Here is a 19,914-nt window from a genome sequence, read left to right as displayed (position 1 = left end):
TTTACGTGACAGACAAATTTTCCCCATATTGTTTGGTTATGCCTATGTTGTTGATTATAGGGGCGATCGTAGCTAACCCCCCATCCCCCACTGGATCCGCGTCCGAGTGAAGGCAGACTTCTTCAGCTGCGAATGAAGCTTAGGCAGATATTTTCAGATTCGAATGGAGCGAAGGCAGACGTCTTCAGCTGAGAAAGGAGTAGAGGCAAGTATCTTCGGCTGTGAATGAAGCCGAAGCGTAAATATGTATCTTCAGTTGCGAATGGAGTGAAAGTAGGCATCTTAGGGTACAAACATAGTGCGCGTCGGTTTCCAATTCTTGCTGATTGGTTGAAAATCAAAATTAGAAATTTTTGATCAAACCGTAACGGCGCTGATTCGTACATTCGGAAATTAGCGTGAACCATGTTTGTACCCATAAGCTGGGAATGAAGACGAGTTAGACATTTTCAGCTGCGAATGGACCGGAGACAGGCGGATCCAGGGGGATGTGTCGGAGAAGCGACTTATTGTGTAGGGGCATTGTATCGTCCCGTATTTCACGGGACAGAAAAATTTACCCCATATTATTTGGATCTTGAGGGGGTGATTCCCCCCACCCCCGGATCCACGCTTCCCTCTAGGTCAGTATCGAAGCTTCCAAGGGAAGGCTTTGCCAGTCATTCGGTATTATATGGAATGCCGAAAATACACACTACGCAAGCAGTTTTGAGTACAAAATTGACTTATTTTGCGGAGGTTAAAAGCCGATATAAAGACTTTCCTTACGAAAAAAAAAAATCAGTGACTTTGGGAATTTGATGCAATGTTTTGTGATGATTTTTGGATGATTTAACGAGAAGTTTCCGGCATCAACTCTACAAATGAAATGGATGTTCTATCGCAGAGAAAGTTATCCACTCTCAAATACCACGAGTACGCTGAGAAAACAAAGTTGCATCGACTTTTTCAGGTAAATACATTCTGTTATAATTATGATCATATTATCCACCGAAACGCGAAAGCAACTGTACATCAAGTCATATATGCTTAACTTATGTCCCGCGAGGCCAAATGTGAGCCCCCTCGGAGTCATCTGATGTGGCCCACGACCTACATTTGTAAAAATGAACTAAGCGGCACATTATCAGATCACTTAAGTGACCCGCAATGCCATTCCACATCACTTCAGTGGCCCGTGACTATATCTCAGATCCCTCAAGTTGCTTGTGGCACACTTTTGGATGACTTATTAAGTTGTCCTCAATGGTTTCACAGATCACTTAAATGACCTGCGGTGCATCTACGCAGAAAATTGATGAAAATTCGTCATTGAAGGTAATTGTAATACTAATGAGAGGAAACAATTGCCCGAAACTAATGAAAATTTTAGAATTGATGTATTAAAGGTAATTGGAAAGAAAAATCATTCCAGCACCAATCAAAATTCAGAATTGATGAAAATTCAAAATTAACGGAAAAATAATTCCAGAATTGAACCAATGGAAATTCAGAATTAATACTAGAGATATTTTAACGTAAGTTGGTGAAAGTCTCCAATAATTTAGCGTGAGTGTGCGAGGCCTATAATAGCGTGGGGCAAACGCACCTGTCGCACTCCCCTCAAGGGTGGCTCTGATTTAGTGCCCCTCTTACAATAGTGCCCAGAGGCGTCAGAAGCATTCTGCATTTGTGGTTGCTGGACCCGAGCTTTATGTGGCGAACTTTGATTTGTGAATCTTGGGGTGCTCAGACTGGTGAATGCCGTGGGTTTAGTTTAGAACCGAGCATGCCCAGGCTCTGTCGATTTTGCGGTATAAGCTAATTTATCGTGCCGGAGAAAACTCAAACTAGCAAGCCGGCGGGAAAGCACACCCGGTTCGGACCAACATCCCGCCAACCCCCTAAGCAGCACAACCACATCCAAACTCCCGGGCACATCACCGCGAGTGCGATTCCCCCTCCGCCCCGACACCCGCGACAAGGCCCCGCCGACGCGGTCCACAGCACCCCATCACTCCCCGCGAAGGGAGACCCTCCCCCCGACCACCCCCGACCCGATGACGATATGAGAGAAGAATTTGTTACAAGATGAATGCTGTGGGTGCTCGAGCATCCACTGCACTCTCAGCTCCGACGCAACTGGTGGCACCCATTGTGGTCGGACGGATCGCGCACAGACAAAACCAAGGTTTCTATAGAATATATAAACGCTGACTGTGTCATATTTCCCGCCTTTTCTTCCCCGTTTGTAACAAATGTTATTGAATTGAGTATCGCGTGCTGCCACCTATTGATGGAGCACGAGTTTATTACTTCTGGTTTATGTCAGTAGATGGCAGCACTTCATCTTCGATAAATTATTAAATAATAATAATATCCGCGGAAAAGAGTATTTATAAATGAATTAAATAAATTTATTTTACTTTTTTGTAGTCGATGGTTATTTAAAATTAGTGGTTCTTATAACCGGGTGTGCTCCTGCATCCGCTCCATTCACAGTTGAAGATTCCTGCCTTCGCTCAGGTGCGAATCCATCGTGGGGACAAGTTAGAGCCGAACACTATGGTTTGTCCGTCCCGTAAAATACGGGATGATTTAAGGGTCTTTTTAACCCGCCCCTCCCGACACATCGTCCAGGACCCGCGCCTTTCTGGGATCAATAAGTGAAGAGAACCATTCAGTGAATCCAAGGACGTAGCCAGGGGGGGGGGGGGGACTTGGGGGTCTGGTCCCCCCCCGAAATGTGAGAAAATGACCGAAAAAAGGGAAAAAGATGGCCAAATCTATTGTTCTGTCACTTTGGTCCCCCCCTCCCGAACGAAATTTCTGGCTACGCCCCTGAGTGAATCCTATTTTACATACATTTCTAAAAATTGATAAAATAGTAACTTTTTTTATCTGGTGTTGGGTTTTTTGAATAAATTTTCATTAAAAAGCCAAAATTAAACATTAATCGAAAACAGCATTCGATAATAACTGGCAGAATTTATAGAAATTAATTAATGCATAATTAATGTAATTAATTGCGGAAAAACTAAATTTACTAAGAGACAGAAAATGCATTATCGAAGGGGAGGTTGCGGGAAGGTACGCCGCATTGCACCCGGGGAGGGGGGGGGGTACGAGATGGAGAAAAAAAGGTTAAAAACCCATTTTTCTAAAGCAATCAATTGCCATTGACTGAAATTCACATCAGATGCCATCTCTTTTCTGAAGTAGAGCAACCAAAATCATTTCTCGGTAATTTCGGCATCCACTAGCAATGGCAACTTATTGTTATTGCCTAGTTTATTTGTTTCAATTTCATTTTGCAGTACTTACTGGAGCGAATTGTTGTGGTCCGACCCGAAAACCCAATCAGCTTTCTCCACCAGCTGCTGGTGAAAGGATTCCACGACTGTAAGTTTTCAATCCTCTGAGTTCCTTCGGAGAATACGAGGGACTACATCAGGGCCGTCATTTCAACTTTTTCCAGGGGGGGGGGGCAAAGCACATGTACTCAATGTATGTATATATATATTTGTATACGTATATACCATTTTTAGTGTATTTTCAAAAGCCGGGGGGGGGGGATCTGCCTCCCCCTAAATGACGGGCCTGGACTACATCCCTCGAACCACCAGTCATTACATGTGTTGCTTCCAGAAAATGTCTTCTACAGCTTATGGAGTCATCGTGCTGGGTCCACCGGTCATCGATCGGAAGCTGGTATGCGTCACGCTGCAGCAGACTCTCCGGTTGGTGCATTTGACGTGCGAGAACCTGTTGAAATACGTCGACGACCAGGAGGTCAAGTCTTCGCTGGAACCTTACACTAGTTATGAAGAGGTAAGCAAGTATGTCAAGATGGACGTGGCGCATTCAAAGTGGTGTGTAAATCTAGTAATTACGCAGAGGTGACGTAATCATTTTTACCTTTCTTAGATTCCACCTGCTCTGTGGATAAAGGTAGTCCAGATGCGAGTCCAGAAGTCCGACTGCCTGAAGCGTGGATGGATGCTGGAAGGTTTCCCGAGGAACAGGGACCAGGCTTTCCTCATGCTGAAGAATGGAATATTCCCTTCACATGTCGGTATGAGAATAGGCTTTCGTTTCAAACACCGGGGTGACTCTTGACGATGAGTCACCGCTTCTCAATGAAAAATATGTGGAATTCCAATGACCTTGGAATTCCACATATTTTTTCATACATTAAAGTACTTAACAGATCTCAATTTGACAATATGGCAAACTCTGAATACCAACATATACGTGATAATGTTGATTACCATCGTGCCCCGACTCTACGTATTTCAGCAAGTGAAAGGCCTATCGTAGACCTCAACAAATCTTTCATCTCCATTGGAAGAATGAAAGATAATACTTGTGTATATAATACTGATAATTTGGCACCTATTTACCTTTTTTGCATATTTTCTCACTTCTCTCATTCTTTCTTTTTTATTTAACTCTTTCGATACACGTTCTTGGCACCTATTTAATCGTATTTAACCGCATATATATCAAAATTTTTAAAAAAATTAAAAAAAAAAAATTCACTCTGGCGAACTGAGCTGGTTTGAAGTGTATTTGCGTGACCTGCTATATTGTTGTGAATATCTAATAACATGAAAACTTGTTGAAAGGTGATGGTGGACTGTTTAATGTTAATCTTTTTGAACTTCTCTATTGTTACTGTGCCAGAGCTTGCTATAAAAATCGCATACGCATGTACTTGACCACTGTTCAATTACTATTGTATGTAAATTATTCTCTCCTTAGATAGAAGTGTTGTGACGGCATTTTATACGACTTAATCGCCGGGCAAAAATTTCTTTGGCAATGACTAACCAGGGCCATTTCTCCCAATTTTGTCAATTTTTCTATCTTTTTCACACTAAACACACACTCACAAGTTAACACAACAATTTTTCCATTCTTCATAGGCCCTTCAAGGCCCGTTTGTAATCCCTTACGGAGCTGGGAATGGGGGTAAAGTAAAACTTTGATTCTGGTCTGGTCTGACGTTTTTTTGGTGAATTACTAGCACTTGACAGTTTTTCTGTCCACAAGCTTCACTTGCCTTCTACAATTTTTTGGTTATAATTGATAACTTTAGACAGTCTTTTTTACAATTGGCAACTTTATTAGCCTCTGAAATTTTTTTTGGCTATAACTGGTGATTTTACTTTGCCAATTTTTTGCTTATAATTGGAAATTTCACTTGCTTTGGACAATTTTTTGGCTATAATTCGTAACTTTACTTGCTTTTGAGAATTTTTTGGTTACAATTAGCAGCTTTTCTTCTTTTTGGCAATTAATTACCAACTTGATTCGTATTCGGCCAATTTTTGAAAAAAAATTCGCAACTTGCTTTTTTTTATAAGTGTTTTTGGCTATAACTAAAACTTTAATTGCATTTTGCCATCTTTTGGCTACAACTGGCAACCTTACTTGCCTTTGACAATTTTTGAAGCTGTAATGACAACCTGCATTTTTTTGGCGATATCCCGTATGAGTCCCGATTTTTCGAATTTTTATGAAGGAAATGTGGTCACCCCATGTGTTTATCGCGTTGTGTGTGTTGTTACATTTCTACCGGAAGACCTTTCGCGAACCGGATAAAACCCCTTGGCCGGTCGCATTAGGCCAGCGGATCCCCGCTACTGTACATCTTCGCGGTGATCCAAGGTGACTTGGCTTGGTTCCCAACTTCGTGGCGCAAATGCGAGCCTATCTTTCCATTAAAAAGTCTCGCAACAGAGAGCAACAGGCCTACAATGATAAATCATTCAATCATTACACTTCACTCATAGTTAGAAAAACTGGTGGCAGATGGCAGCACTACACATAACAAGGATTAAACGGAAACAAAGTTCACGCCAGGTTTCACTACACGTACACGCACATTCCAACATGTACCAATTCGTTAGAGGTTCCGCAAAGGAATATGGACGAGGTGCATGTCTGGTTCAGTGGTAGTAGTAGGTGACTTGGCTATATATTTACAGGAGCGCAGTAGAATATTGTGAGGAACTGAAATTTCAATTGAATGCAAATTTGGATAATATTGTTTCAATGACTAAAATTTTTCTATTTACAACTTGTGGATCTCTTTGCAGTGGTCCTCGAAGAGGCAGAGACTGAAAGAGACACTTTTGGTGAGTATTGGATGCACCATCAGCATTCCCTCAGGTTGGCCTATTCCATGGAATGATGAATTTATAACTGGTATAAGATGCACCACATTGGAAATGTCCCAGGATTGTGACTTCAATAATATTTTTTCAGGCTTCTGGCGTCTAGGTTCACCATCTAGCGAGTACGAAGCGAACCTTTTCAGGGTAGAGAAGGAGAACTTGGTGGACACTTTCCGGAAAAACCACGTAAGGAGGTTCCTGATCGAATCTGATGCGAACGTGTTGCTCCAGAGAGGTATCTATGTTACTCTGACGATTGAGGGTAATTTTAAAGTATGTTTCAGAAAACTGTGCTAAACCTCTTTGGGGGGGGGGGGTGTCCACCTTTTTTATTCCTCAAGTCAAAATTCGTGTCTAGCCTGGCTCAATACGTTCCAAGGTTGGCCGTGGGCGAGTAGTGGGGCCGCTCCACCATTGGCAAACATAGTAAAACATTGAAAGACTGGTCGAAGAGAACGATCGAGACCTCACAGCCTCCAGCCAACACCTTCTAGAGTAAGCTTCTAGAGCACCTTCTGCTTTAGAAGGTATTGCTCCAGCCCAAGTCAAAGAAGCCGCCTTCCTTCCCGATCTTCAATCTCGCCAAACATTGGTCACGAATGACAACAGTCACAACCAGCACGTGTTATCGTATTAAATTGTCCTGTCAGCAAATATTCGCCTAGGTACATTGGGCCGGTGTGTAGCCATCCTATGCAATTGGTGCTTTATTGCAGCAGGGGGGAGGCAAACATTTGAAGTAAATATTTGCGAAGGACAATTGGACCCGGCTGGACATAAGTGGGGCCCTAGCTTTAGATGGCTCTTTGGAGAGGTTGTCAGGGAGGTGGACCGCTCTATAGACGTTTGCCCTTCTGAGAGAGATTTCACTATGATTCCCACATTGGATGAGGCACGGCCGTCTTAAGAGCATCATAGATCCTCGGCCCAAGTTATTTTTGTGAGGACCCCAAAATGACTAGAAATACCTGTGCCTACTATAGTTCATCAACTTCTCTGGAAAATTGTAACGAGATATTATTATCATGAATCTCCTCTGCACTTAGGGCCAAAAGGCCGATGCCGGGTGAACCCATGCTTAAAGGCGGAACTGGACGGGGATAACAGTACCCCTGTTCTCGAGCTCAACCATTGGCTTAGTGCTCAAACTCTTAAGTTCAGTGGGTTGTGGGACTCCCAGGGGTCCACTTTCCCAGGTTGTGGGACGGAGGATACAAATTTCACTGTTTTTTTAAATCGATGAATAACATTACCTGTTGATGGGTCAAAATATGATCGATTTTTTTTCCGCCAGTTGAACGGTTCGTCAGAGAAAAAGAGAAGATTTTCATGCCGTTCGTGCCGAGGGTCTTCTTGTTCGGGCCTCGTGGCAGCGGGAGACGGACCATGGCTTCCATACTGTCCACGAGACGTGATTTGGTCATCGGTAAGTTTTGAAGCTGAATTATGTGTACTCTTAGCTGAATAGTAGAAAAAATTGTCACAAAAGAAGAGCAGAGCAATTATGTTTTCCATAATGGCAACGCAGCCCCTAAAAGAGGAGGGATTCTTGAGGTATGGGTCACAACCTAAGCTATATTCACAGGGCTTCCAAGATGGGCATACAAAACCACTTAAAGCTAGGGGTTTTTAACCCATGGGCTGCGACCCAAACTTGATTCGCATGGGCTTCCAAGATATAACGCTGTACAAATCCACTTACAGCCAGGGATTTTTGGGTCATAACCCAAATTTGATTCGAAACGGCTTCCTAGATGGGTCGTTCAAATCCACTTACAGTCCTGTTACAAAAATGCTCTTAATTGTGTCACTGGTTTCACTAATTTCCAAAAACAAACAGTCCCATGGGTCGCGAAGCCGATCTTTTGGTGGATTTTGAGTCGCTGCCTTATGGCTTCTGTGCTTTTGTTGGTACTGCCATTAAATGTCGATAAGTTGAACTGAGGCCGCGCGCGCGCGCGCGCGGGGAATGTTTGGATTAGTGGGAAAAAATTTTCTCTGTATTCATATTTTAAAAGTTTTGAACATCCACATGAAGTTGACTTTGATTATTCATAATCATAATGTCTGTCATGTCTGTCTCTATCTTGTTATAGTCGATTTCCAAGAGGTCCTCAAACAAGCCTCACTCTCTGATGGTCAGTTCAAGGTCGAATTGGACGACGCTTCGATCTCTGATGACCCTGGTAAGAAGCTCCTTTATCAGGGGGTCTTCAACGTATGGCCCTCGAAGCTTTTTGCAGTGACTCCGCTGACGGAAAAAACCCCGCTTACATATCGATACAGAATTTCTAGAAATTTATAAATTATAAATTTAAAAATTTCTGTACTTTTTGAAAAAGAAAATTGAAACTATATATATAATGTGACAGAAATAATTTCAGAATTAATGAGAAATAATTTCAGAATTGAAGGAAAACAATTTCAGAATTGAAGGAAAACAATTATTTCGCAATTCCAGAAAGTTTATGATTAATGCAAAATATTTCCAAAATTAGAGAGATATAGATGGCTTCTTTCTCAGCCAGAGATATCAAGGAAACAGTTATTTTCCGGATATTATGCTGAGGTGAGCTCGGAAAGAAAAGTCATCACGTCTCCGCCGGGACTCGAACCCAGGCCCTCTCGCATACCGGGCTATCACCATCTACACCACTGGAGACATATGACTCCGCCTTCCTAATTTCATGCGATTTCATATATATAGATTTAGTATATATATATATATATATAGTGATATAGATCTATATATAGTGAATCTAGATACCGCTGTGTGTGATTGGTTGCCCCTCGGGCTTCATGGGATATTCTAATTTAGCCGGCAATGCCCGATAGGTTGAAGACCCCTGTCCCGTATAATCCATCGATGGATCTTTGGTTACGTTATTGCTGCATTTGATTTGAAACTGTGATTTTACGAATCGATATCTATGGCAGTGTGTGTGATTTGGGCCAGAAAGCCTTCAATTTTACACCTCTCTCGCGTCCAGTTTCAGACGAACTGCTCTCCAGGGTCGTTGCAGAACGTTTAATGAGGCCCGACTGCGTCGAGAAAGGCTGGGTGATGTACGATTTCCCGTTCAACCTCAACCAGGCAGAGAATTTGACGAGGCTGCTCAAAGGATTCCAGGCGAACAGGTGAGACAGCCACCATCATTCATGTAGGTGCTATGCAGGGGATGAATTTCAACTGACCTGCCACACGAAATGGGGTGATAGACGAGCCCAAGTGAAAAATTTGAACACCGTAGCAACCCTGTCCTATCTCTCACCGTTTTCGTGTTATGGTGGATAGAAGAAGAATGTGTCAAATCTGAAATAAACCCTGAATTTTTGTAGTTTCTGAAAAACCTACACGCAAACTAAGAACGTATTTGGAGGTAACAGAAAGAATCCTATAAGATGACACCCCATTTTCATCAGAATGTGCGGATTTAATGGCGAGCTACAATCGTGAAAGATTTGCGAAGTGCAAAATCGAATTGTTGCCAAAATCTGTAAACACCAATTCTGCGAACATCCTAATATCTATAATCGGTCAAATTTACCAAAAATTTACCAATATCTTGTACATTCCACCACCTCTCATGAAAGCCTACAATAAACCCACCTCGGATGAATTGCTCTGGGTGCTTGATCACCCATGATATTTTGGAGCACCGTTCTGAACACCGCCAGAATTATTTCGGAGAGCAAAATCTCAGATATGGGGAAAATCGAGCACCCCCATGTCTAAAAGCACTTCCGACGCCTTTGAATAAACCATATCGATGTTCGAGTTCAGGAGAAATTTAACTTTTTTTTTTTCATCAGAACATCACTGAAATCGATGTTAATCGAAATAGACATTTGGCGACAATGTGAATTTTGCCTTTGGCCAATCTCTCAGCGTTTGCTGTAGCTCGCCAGCCAGTAAATACACTGCTGGCCACCGTAAATGCAACACCCTGAAGGAAGCATGCAAATAATATAATTTACAACATGCATTAGCGGAGGTGAGATATGCAAATGATTAGAATTTCAGCGCAGACGCACATCACGCGCGCCTGTGGCGCCACTTCAAAGCGCTATTTAAGGCTTGGAGATTTCGACGATTTGAAGTACGGCAATTGTGTTTTTCTTGTGGTTTTTTCAAAAAAACGATCAATTATGCCTCGTAGAAAACAGCGATCATCTTTTGATCAAGTATCCGAGTTCGACAGAGGAAGGATAGTGGCCTACCGAGATTGTGGATTATCTTTCAGGGAAATCGGTAGTCGTGTTGGACGAAACCAAACAACTGTAATGCGGATATGTGATCGTTGGATGCAGGAGGGTACGACGGACCGACGTGTTCGATCGCATCCACCTCAGTGCACCACTTCACGCGATGACAGGCGTATGGCAGTGACGGATCGCTCAGCCACATCACGAACCATAGCACAGCACATTTAGTCTGTACCGCATCATCCAGTGTCTGCGCGTACCATTCGACGCCGTTTACAGCAGAGTGGTCTGTCCGCAAGACGTCCATTGCTTCGTCTACCCTTGACGCAGAACCACAGACGTCTCCGCCACCAATGGTGCGATGAAAGAAGGATGTGGACGGCACAATGGAATGAAATTGTCTTTACTGACGAGTCACGCTTCTGTCTGCAACACCACGATGGTCGGATTCGAGTCTGGAGACACCGTGGAGAGAGGATGCTGAACAGCTGCGTTATGCACCGCCACACTTGTCCTGCACCGGGTATTATGGTATGGAGCGGTATTGGATATCACTCCCGCACTCCTCTAGTACGCATTGCCGGTACTTTAAAAAGCCAGCTCTACATCTCCGAGGTGTTGGAGCCAGTTGTCCTTCCTTACCTTCAGGGCTTGCCCACAGCCATATTTCAACAGGATAATGCGCGACCACACGTGGCACGCATTGTCCAAAAGGTTCTTCGTCAATCGCCAGATTGAATTGCTTCCCTGGCCAGCTCGCTCTCCGGATCTTTCGCCGATAGAAAACATGTGGTCCATGGTTGCTCAACGATTGACCCAGATTACATCCCCAGCTGCCACACCAGATCAACTTTGGCAACGCGTGGAAGCTGCTTGGTCTGCTGTACCCCAAGAACACATCCAGAGTCTCTTTGAATCAATGCCGAGGCGTGTGGCAGCGGTGATCTCCAACAATGGCGGCTACTCTGGCTACTGTTTTGGCAGGAACCACACTTCACAGAAGTCTATAAATTTAATCATTTGATGCTTGGTCAACATGTTATCTACAAAATAAATATTGTTGCGATATCTCTTGTCTTTCTTGGTGTTGCAATTTGGGTGGCCAGCAGTGTACATTAAATTCAGATATCTTAATGGAAATAGTGTCATTTTTATATGATTTTTTTTTTAATCTGCAAAAATCTAATTGCCGCCAAAATCTGCATCAGCCAATTCCGATGTCGACGAACACCGATTGCAGTGATATATTAGAAACAAACGTCTAAATTTCCCTTGAACTAGAGCAGTGTTTCTCAACCTGGGGCCATTTGGTACCCTTGCGGTCCTGGGACGTTCTTAGGGAGCCACGGATGAAAATCAGAAGAAAGGGGAGCCACGGTAACTGGTGAAGGGGCCCACAAAGAACTGAAGGAACAAGTTTCCATGTGAAACATGGTGGGCAGCAATGTGACTACTTTCATAATCTAGCAGAACTGTCGTCGTTGGTACCAAGGCAACATTAACCCATGCATTGGCGTACACAAAGGGGGGGGGGGGTGTTTGGGGTTCTAAACCCCCCCCCCCCCCGAGCCAAGATTATAGTGTTATTTTGCAGGAAAAAGCAAAGCCCCCCTCAGAAGGAAAAAAAAAATCTGAAACCCACTCGAGAAAATTCTGCGTACGTCTATGAACCCATGTGTGAATATCCGGGGGCTTCATGTCCACAGGGCCTACATGATGAGATCTGGTGCTATGATTTTCGCATGCATGCAGCAGCATGCAAATATATAAGCTGTTACCCAGCTAAGTATGGGGGCCCCATAACATCACTCTGCCTGGGCACCCATGATATTGAGACTGCCATGCATAGAACCCTACATGAAGGAAGTTCACTGAACTCTAGCCCAGGGTAGGCACGGATCCAGAGAGATCGCATCAGATCCGGAGGACTGATTTATTACGTAGGTTCATTGGATCGTTCCGTATTTTACAGGTGCTTATATTTTCCCATACAATTCGCCTATTGGGTTGGATGAAAAGCGGATCCGCGCGTGCTTGGCTTAGGGTTCAAGAGAGATCGACCGTATTTACAAATTTTGTTCATTATAAATTTACTTCTGACTGAATTCAATTCAATAAGTCTCAGTACTTGATAAGACTGGGGGCCACACGAGAAGAAAATATGGTCAAAAGGGGGCCACGGGCTGAAAAAGGTTGAGGAACACTGATCTAGACCACCGATATGGCTTATTGTAGGCTTTTTCGAAAGCTGGTGGAATGAACAATTTTTTGGTTAATTTGAGCGATTGTAGCTAGAAGGATGTTTTCAGATTTGGCGGTTACACAGACTTTGGCGACAATTCAATTTTTTTTTTACTTTTCCAATCTCTCAGCTCGCCATTAAACCCAGATATTCTGATTGGTCACCTTATAGGATTATTTTTCCTCTTTCCAAATACTGTGCGCTTAGATGGATTCTAGGTCTATCTGGATCTGGAAGTGTGCCGCGGACCGCTTGAGTGATCTGGTAGTGTGTCGTGGGTCGCTTAAGCGCTATGGAACTGTGCCACGGTGATCTGTAAATGCGTTGTGGACGTTTCAATGATCCGGAACACTGCCACGTGTCACTTAAGTGATCTGAGAATACGCCATAAGTAAGTGGAACTGTCTCAAGTAATGTGGAACTGCACCGTGGGCCACTTGAATGATCTAGAAATATGCCACTTCGTTCATTTTTACAAAATTAGGTTTGAGGTCGCGGGCCACATCAAATGACTCAGAGGGCCACATTTCGTCTGCGGCTACGGGGTGAGCCTCAGCATGTATGATGCAGGTGCTATATATACTGTATTGACAATATTGAGAGAGATTGCTGCGAATATGTTCAAATTTTTTCCAGGGCGGTCTTCTTGGAGGTCACGCTGGAAACGTGCGTGCGGCGACTGGAACCGTTTCGACTGCACAAGGACAGCGGCCGCTGGTACCACCTGGTGAACGATCCTCCGCCGGGGAAGTACGAACCGGAAAAGTTCCTCGAGAAACCGGAGAACAGCAGGGATGCGGTACAGGGTTCTTTCGCTGCGTTCCAGAGGAACAGCGCCGCCCTGCAAGGGTACTACTCGAGGAATCTGGACGAGGACATCGTCTCTTTCGTGGACGCGAACGGCAACGCCGACGACACTTTCGAGCTGCTGGACAGTTACGTGGTCGGTGCTGTCAAGCGGAAGTTTCCCGAGAAGGAGTGGTACGAGTATCCGTCCAGAAACACGGGCATGTATTAGGCATGTCGAGATGAGCGAGAGACAGACCCTCGATACGTGTGTGTGTTCGTAATTTGTATCGAACTTTAACAGTGTATTTGTTGTATTTTTTCAAATGATGACAATAAAGCAAGTGCGTGCTCAACCCTATAGAAATGCGGGCCACTTCGTTGGTTTGAAAATGAGTCGCGGGCCACTTAAGTTACCTGTAAAAGCATCGCTGTTCATTTAAGGGAATCTGAAAATGTGCTGAGAGATCACTGAAGCGATCTGGAATTTTGCCGCGGGTCACTTAAGTGATCTGAAAATATGCTGAGGATCACTCAAGTAATTTGGAAATATGTGCTGCGAGCCACTTAAGTAATCTGGAAATGTGCCGGGAGTCACTTAGGTGATCTGAAAATGCACTGAGGATCACTGAAGTGATCTGGAAATGTGCTGAGGATCACTTATTTAAGAGATCTCAAGTTATCTGTACACTGTATATATGCCATAAGTTATCTGAGAATGTTCCGCGGAAAACTGAAGTGATCAGGAACTGAGACGTTGACCACATAAGTGATCTTTAAATGTGCCGCGGGGAGAGCTCGACTGATCTGGAACTGTGACATGGGTCACTAAAGTGATCTGTGAATGTGCCGCGAGTCACTCAAGTTACCTGTCAAAATAGATGCAACGGGTGTGTCACTTGAGTTATCTGAGAACGTACCGCAAAAAAGAGATGTCAACAAAAAACAAAAATTTTCAAAAAACTCATCAATTTTTGTTTTTTCGAGGATTTTTAATAACTTAGGAATTTTGCATTACCTCTCCTCCGAAAGTGTTAATGGAGTTGCCGTGAAGCTACTTTCTATGCTATACATAAAAGTGTTATGCTGTAAACCACAGTGTGTGGAAACAACCAACAGAATTTCATTAATCAACTAATCAATCATGAATTTTTTGTAGTGGATAATTACATATGAATGCATTGTTTTTTGGGGTGGTAATAACAACGCCAATTCGGGAGAGCTGCCAACAACAGCGTAACTTTTGTAGACGACTGATGATGATGCTACCTCTCAATGTATCGATAACCTCTGTCCAGTGTTCGCCAAAACGACAAAATGAGTGATTCATGCATCAAAATTCAATTTTACTCCTCCAAATTTCGTGACGGAGTGAAAATACTCCTTCAAATTTTAGAGAGAGCAGTGAAATTACTCTTCAGAATTATTATTTTTTGGATAACACTACCTCTCTCCACAACGATATATTTTGTTGTTTCGAAGAGTATCGTTATATCGAAGTTTCACTGTCACTGTCGTTATCATCTGTGACATAGTTAGTGGTTATGCAAAGCGGGATGGGAGATCGTCATAGGCGGAGATAGACTTGGTGGGGGGGGAGGGGGCACAATGATGAAGAATAGTGAGCGAACTAATGATTTCTATGTGAGGGGGATACGGGTGAGGCATAGAGGGGCAGGATGATGATGATGTCAACTCATGCACAGGGTGAATAGCAAACAGGGCGTATGGCATTTTACTGGTGATCATTTGATCATTTTTTTGTCGCACCACGGTCATTTTCTGCACACGAGGGCTAATTAGACCCCGGGACCTACAATTTATTGCCGATTCCGAACAGTGGGCTTGGAGCTAACCCCTCGATGGGAGACTCCCTGCGGTAGCAATTTTTTTTGCGGTCATGCCGCCGTTTCTGTTGTACTCCTGTGTCAGGAAAGTTTTTACTGGTGAACCATTGATCCTGGAGACATACTTCCAATCAGAAAAAAGTTTACAAATAACGCGAAGTTCTCAGATATGTCATTCGTGATTCATGGGGTTGCATAGTTATTGAAATAAAAAAAAAGAACTTTTTATACAGTCCCCGGGTGCCCCAAAACCCAAGTAGAAAGTTGTTGTCCTGTCTCCCCTGACGCCAACAAAAAAAATTTCATGTTTCTAAGTGCAATATTCACTGCGATATTATAGAATTCGAAAAACGGGGGGAAGTTGGTTGAAAACAGCGGTATATGCGGGCAAAACGGTTTTTTTGGTTGTAAATTTGGACGAAAGCGCTCGTGCCCGGTGGAAAAATTTCAAGTGTGCCCGCAGACTTTTAAGGATTTTAGGACTCGTGTTCTAAAATGTCTGCATGCACGGAACTACAGTAAAAGGGTTGTCAGGTCTAGAGAACCGATTATCTACCCAGGGTCGCAGCTAGATACTTACTTACTTACGATAAGTTACCTCCTCCGTGTAATTTTGGATTAAGTGGTTAAAAGAATAATTCGGTGCTCCCTCTAGTTCAGTGCTCGGGACATCAGATCCACCTGTATCCCACTCTTGGTTTTGTCCGGTTGGGGGAGGGGTTTCAGTGTCTGACTGTTAGGGTTTCCCCTTTGGTCTTGGATATAATTTTAAGCTATTGTTTTGTCAAGTACAGTCGTTCCCGCTTATAATATTCCCACTTGGAACGCTTTCCCGGTTGGTACGACTTATTTCCGTGGTCCCAACTCTAACAAATTTTCATCAATAATTTTCCCATTTAAAGAGTTTTATCGCTTACAACGTTTTTTCATGATGGTTTTTTTGGAAAACGTTATAAGCGGAATAGCGGAATTTCCTGTATCAGAATATGTTAAGTGTTGTTTTGGCTACTTGCAGCGTACATTTAGAAATTTGTAACTGAAAAAGAAAAAAAAAATGGTAGTTCGTCAATTTCAGTCACGGCTGGTGCCATCTATTGAGGGATCTGGGAAATAACTTTGAGTGTTTTTATTTCTACAGTGTCTCCCATCCCCAACAATCGACTGACCGTTTTCAAAATGGGATAGCAAGAGGAAACGGTCACAGATATGTATTAAAGTCATTCTTGAGGAATATAAATGTGTGAAATCAGGAATTTTTGATACGACATTCATGTTGTTAGGGGATGCATAGGCGTACGCAGAATTTTCTCGGGTGGGGTTTCAATTTTTTTTTCTGCTCAAGGGGGAGGGTTACGTTTTTTTCCTGCAAATCAACACTATAATCTCGGCTTGGGGGTTAGAGCCCCCCCCCCCACCCCTTTGCGTATGCCAATGAGGGAGAATGTATAGTCATGTAGTTTTTTTTATTGAGTATGTCATGTAGTTTTTTTTATTGAGTATGTCATGTACTTTTACTCTCTATCCAGTATTCAAAGATATTAATCTCCTAAACTCTCTGAGAGTATTCTCGATGTATTCACATTGTTAACTGAAACCCGTTGCCCACCCTTTACACTTTGTGCAGTTTTGAGACTCCCACGCATACGTCTATTTTTCTCTCATGTAACTGTATCATGAGATCACAGTATTCACACCCCATTTATTATTCCTCTATAATTACTGACGGACAAGGAAGTGCATAACACTTACCCTAGCAGTTTACGTATTGTTATATACTGTAGTTTGTGTAATTGGATTGTTTACTCGAAAAATTCTCATATAAAAATAGTGTATTTTTAGATATTTGAAATGCAACGGACTTGCATGTGTACTCTTTTCTCCTAGTCACTTTATTTATTTCTATTTATTCAATATTGTTTGGCCGAGGCCTATACAAGAGGATGCGGAAGTTCTGTAAGATGAAAATGACGGTTGATGGTACATGAAGATTCGGAAATCGTAGTACAATCTACAATATTTGATGGCAGGTTGTTCCAGTCGATAACAGTTCTTGGGAAGAAGCTAAATTTGTGGCAATCTGAAGAGGCAAAGATGGGCTGTAATTTTTGGGAGTGATTGAGTCTACTACTTCTGTATTCCTTCCGCAGGTGCACAATGTGTATGCCTACACTTCTTTTCTTCCTTTCCAGTAGTGCCATTTAATGCATACCCAATTTTGCAAGCAATGCCCCTTTTTTTTTCTGCAGCCCTTGCTTTTAACTGTACATGTATTTTTCGATAATTTGTTCCTAACGCATCGCCTTGACACTCTCTGCCCGTCCTACTTTTTTAGGCCACCCCGGCGGTGGCCTATCGGAAATTCTTCGGCATATGGACTGGGGTCGCAGTTTCGGTTAGTAAGTAAGCAAGTTATTAAAAAAAAAACAATTTTTTTATACGGGCACCCTGTGCCCAAAACCCCGATTAGAAAGTTGTTATCCTGTCTCTCCTGAAATGCCAACAACAACAATAACAAAAATTCACGTTTCTGAGTGGAATACTCGCAGAAATATTTAAATTAAAAAATCGGAGGAAATTTGGGGAAGAAGCGTTTGTCCACTCGTTTCTGCTGTGTTCTTCTTTCCCACCTTTTCTTCGATTACTGAATTCAAAAATATCTCGGCGAATATTGCACTTAAAAACGCGATTTTTTTTTTTTTTGGCATCAGGAGAGACAGGGCAACAACTTTTTAATTGGAAGTTAGAGGATAAGGGGGGGGGGGCTGTTTAAAAAATTTAGATTTTTTTTCATTTTGTGACGCACTGCACTTTCACTCTCAAAACTGATATAAGGTTAATTGAACGCCTTTTGAAGATTTCCTAAATTGAAATTATACCTCTACCGACGGGCGGTTGATGAGATGAAGGCCGCATTTAGCACTTATAGGACTCTCTGTAAAGTAGTGACATCTTTTGGTCGAAAAATTCTAAAAATTATTTCACAAAATGTGTTACGATTTTTATATTTTATGACTTCAATTCATATCTCGTGGTTTGTAAAATGAAACATTTATCATTTAAAAAAATGAACTTCTTTAAAAAAAATTTGACCGAATTTTTTGAACAATCACTTTGTAGTAAAATTAATTGCGTATGTGAATAATAAATAATATAAATCATATATAAAATTTTCTTTACAATTTCAATTAAGTTCGGCCCAGTAAGGGCGGCATGGATATTGGTTAAATTCAGGTTTTTAACTAAGGCCGGTATTACACTATAAAAGTCCTATTATAAAACTTGAAAAATGCAGCCAATAAGGTCAACGGTTACATTTTCTAGAATGTAACAAATAACCTTATTGGTTAGATTTTTCAAGTTTTATAAAAGGGATTTTATCAAACTTTTATAGTGTAATACCGGCCTAATCTACATTTATGTTGATCTCTTATCCAAAAATTGTGACCACAGTTTAAACCATGTTGGTGAATGCGGCCCTAATGTAGCCAGATTTCTCTTCCGATTGCAGCCATACAATCGTTCGTTTTGCTTACACCAACTTTTAAAAAACTGCGTTTCTATTGACAGGGTGTCCGTATAAAAATTTAATTTTTATATTTTACTAACTGTATATACAGCTCCCTTGCAACATGAACGGTATTCTTCTGAATACAAATACAACGCCACAACAGGCAAAATGCCCAACGAGGTAGCTGAGAAAAAGATGCCCATAACAAATATGGATGTGAAATGCATACGGTTGTAGCGTAGTTCGGATAGATAGATAGATAGAACCGCTCACAGCCCCGGACTGATGCAAAGCACCTTACTTCCGTTACCTCAAAAGAGGCAGAGTTGTGTCGGAAAAGTTAGCAAAGATTTATAGTGGTGGCTCCCCTTGCCCCGTGCTCGCAAGTTTCGAATTACTCGCGTCGTTCTCCCCATGAAGACAGCAATCAACTCAATGCAACATATAAGCCATTTGACAAAAATGGGTGACTGAATCCAATGTCTAGGGAGAAAAATTGCACGTGCGCCCAGTGGCACATAAGGGCCGGAGACCGCAGCCTGGGATTTCAAAAGAAGGGTGGAAAAGACTTGTGGACAAGAAAGAACAAAAAGAAGCTGGCATGTTGAAGTGGGAGAGATTTGAGAAAATAGTAGCGTAGTTCGGACTCGAATCCAGACCGCTCGAGGATTGTGTCTCAATTTATCTCACGCCATGCCTTTACCGATTGCACCATCGTAACAATAAAGTGTAACTTGCTGTAGGTGGGTGGGTTTGAACCCATGTACCCCGAACTCTTCCCATCTCTAACTCTATACCTTACCAACCCACCACTACAGCACCGATGATCCGCAAAGATGATCTGAAATTCCTGACTTTGCACAATTTATATTCCGCAAGAACGACAATATCTATCACCGTTTTCTGGCTGTCCCATTTTGAAAACCGTCGGCCGCTTGTGGAACACTCTGTACGTATCACAGATTATATTATGTGTTTTGAAAGTATAAATTTTTAAAACCATGTCATTCGTTTTTGTGCAAACCCTGTATTTCTTTTATCATGTTTCACGGTCCCTAAAACTGTGCGGCCTGATGTACCTACACCCTTCGTTCCTGCGTGAGTCCTATCATCAAGTACGCACAAGAAAGCGACCAAGAAGAGAACGACCACGTACACACAAAG

The 19,914-nt window shown here is 42.5% G+C and overlaps 1 protein-coding gene across 1 annotated transcript; it reads left to right on the top strand.

Annotated features, from left to right (window-relative positions):
• The first annotated feature begins 782 nt into the window (after positions 1-782).
• LOC149077910 (adenylate kinase 8-like) lies at positions 783-13,757 on the top strand. Its single transcript, XM_089241420.1, has 10 exons — positions 783-952; positions 3,297-3,381; positions 3,644-3,810; positions 3,907-4,054; positions 6,084-6,122; positions 6,253-6,396; positions 7,456-7,587; positions 8,258-8,347; positions 9,152-9,299; positions 13,246-13,757. The coding sequence occupies exons 1-10, from the start codon at positions 869-871 to the stop codon at positions 13,625-13,627; spliced, it is 1,419 nt and encodes a 472-aa protein (XP_089097546.1). The 5' UTR covers positions 783-868; the 3' UTR covers positions 13,628-13,757.
• The last annotated feature ends 6,157 nt before the right edge of the window (positions 13,758-19,914 follow it).

This window comes from Pholcus phalangioides, unplaced genomic scaffold (genome assembly GCF_987345545.1).
Source record: "Pholcus phalangioides strain wild (caught in Gottingen) unplaced genomic scaffold, Ppha-v1.0 ptg000014l_1, whole genome shotgun sequence".
Classification (NCBI taxonomy): domain Eukaryota; kingdom Metazoa; phylum Arthropoda; class Arachnida; order Araneae; family Pholcidae; genus Pholcus; species Pholcus phalangioides.
The sequence above is the reverse complement of the archived record's forward strand: the minus strand, read 5'-3'. Positions and strand labels throughout refer to the sequence as shown.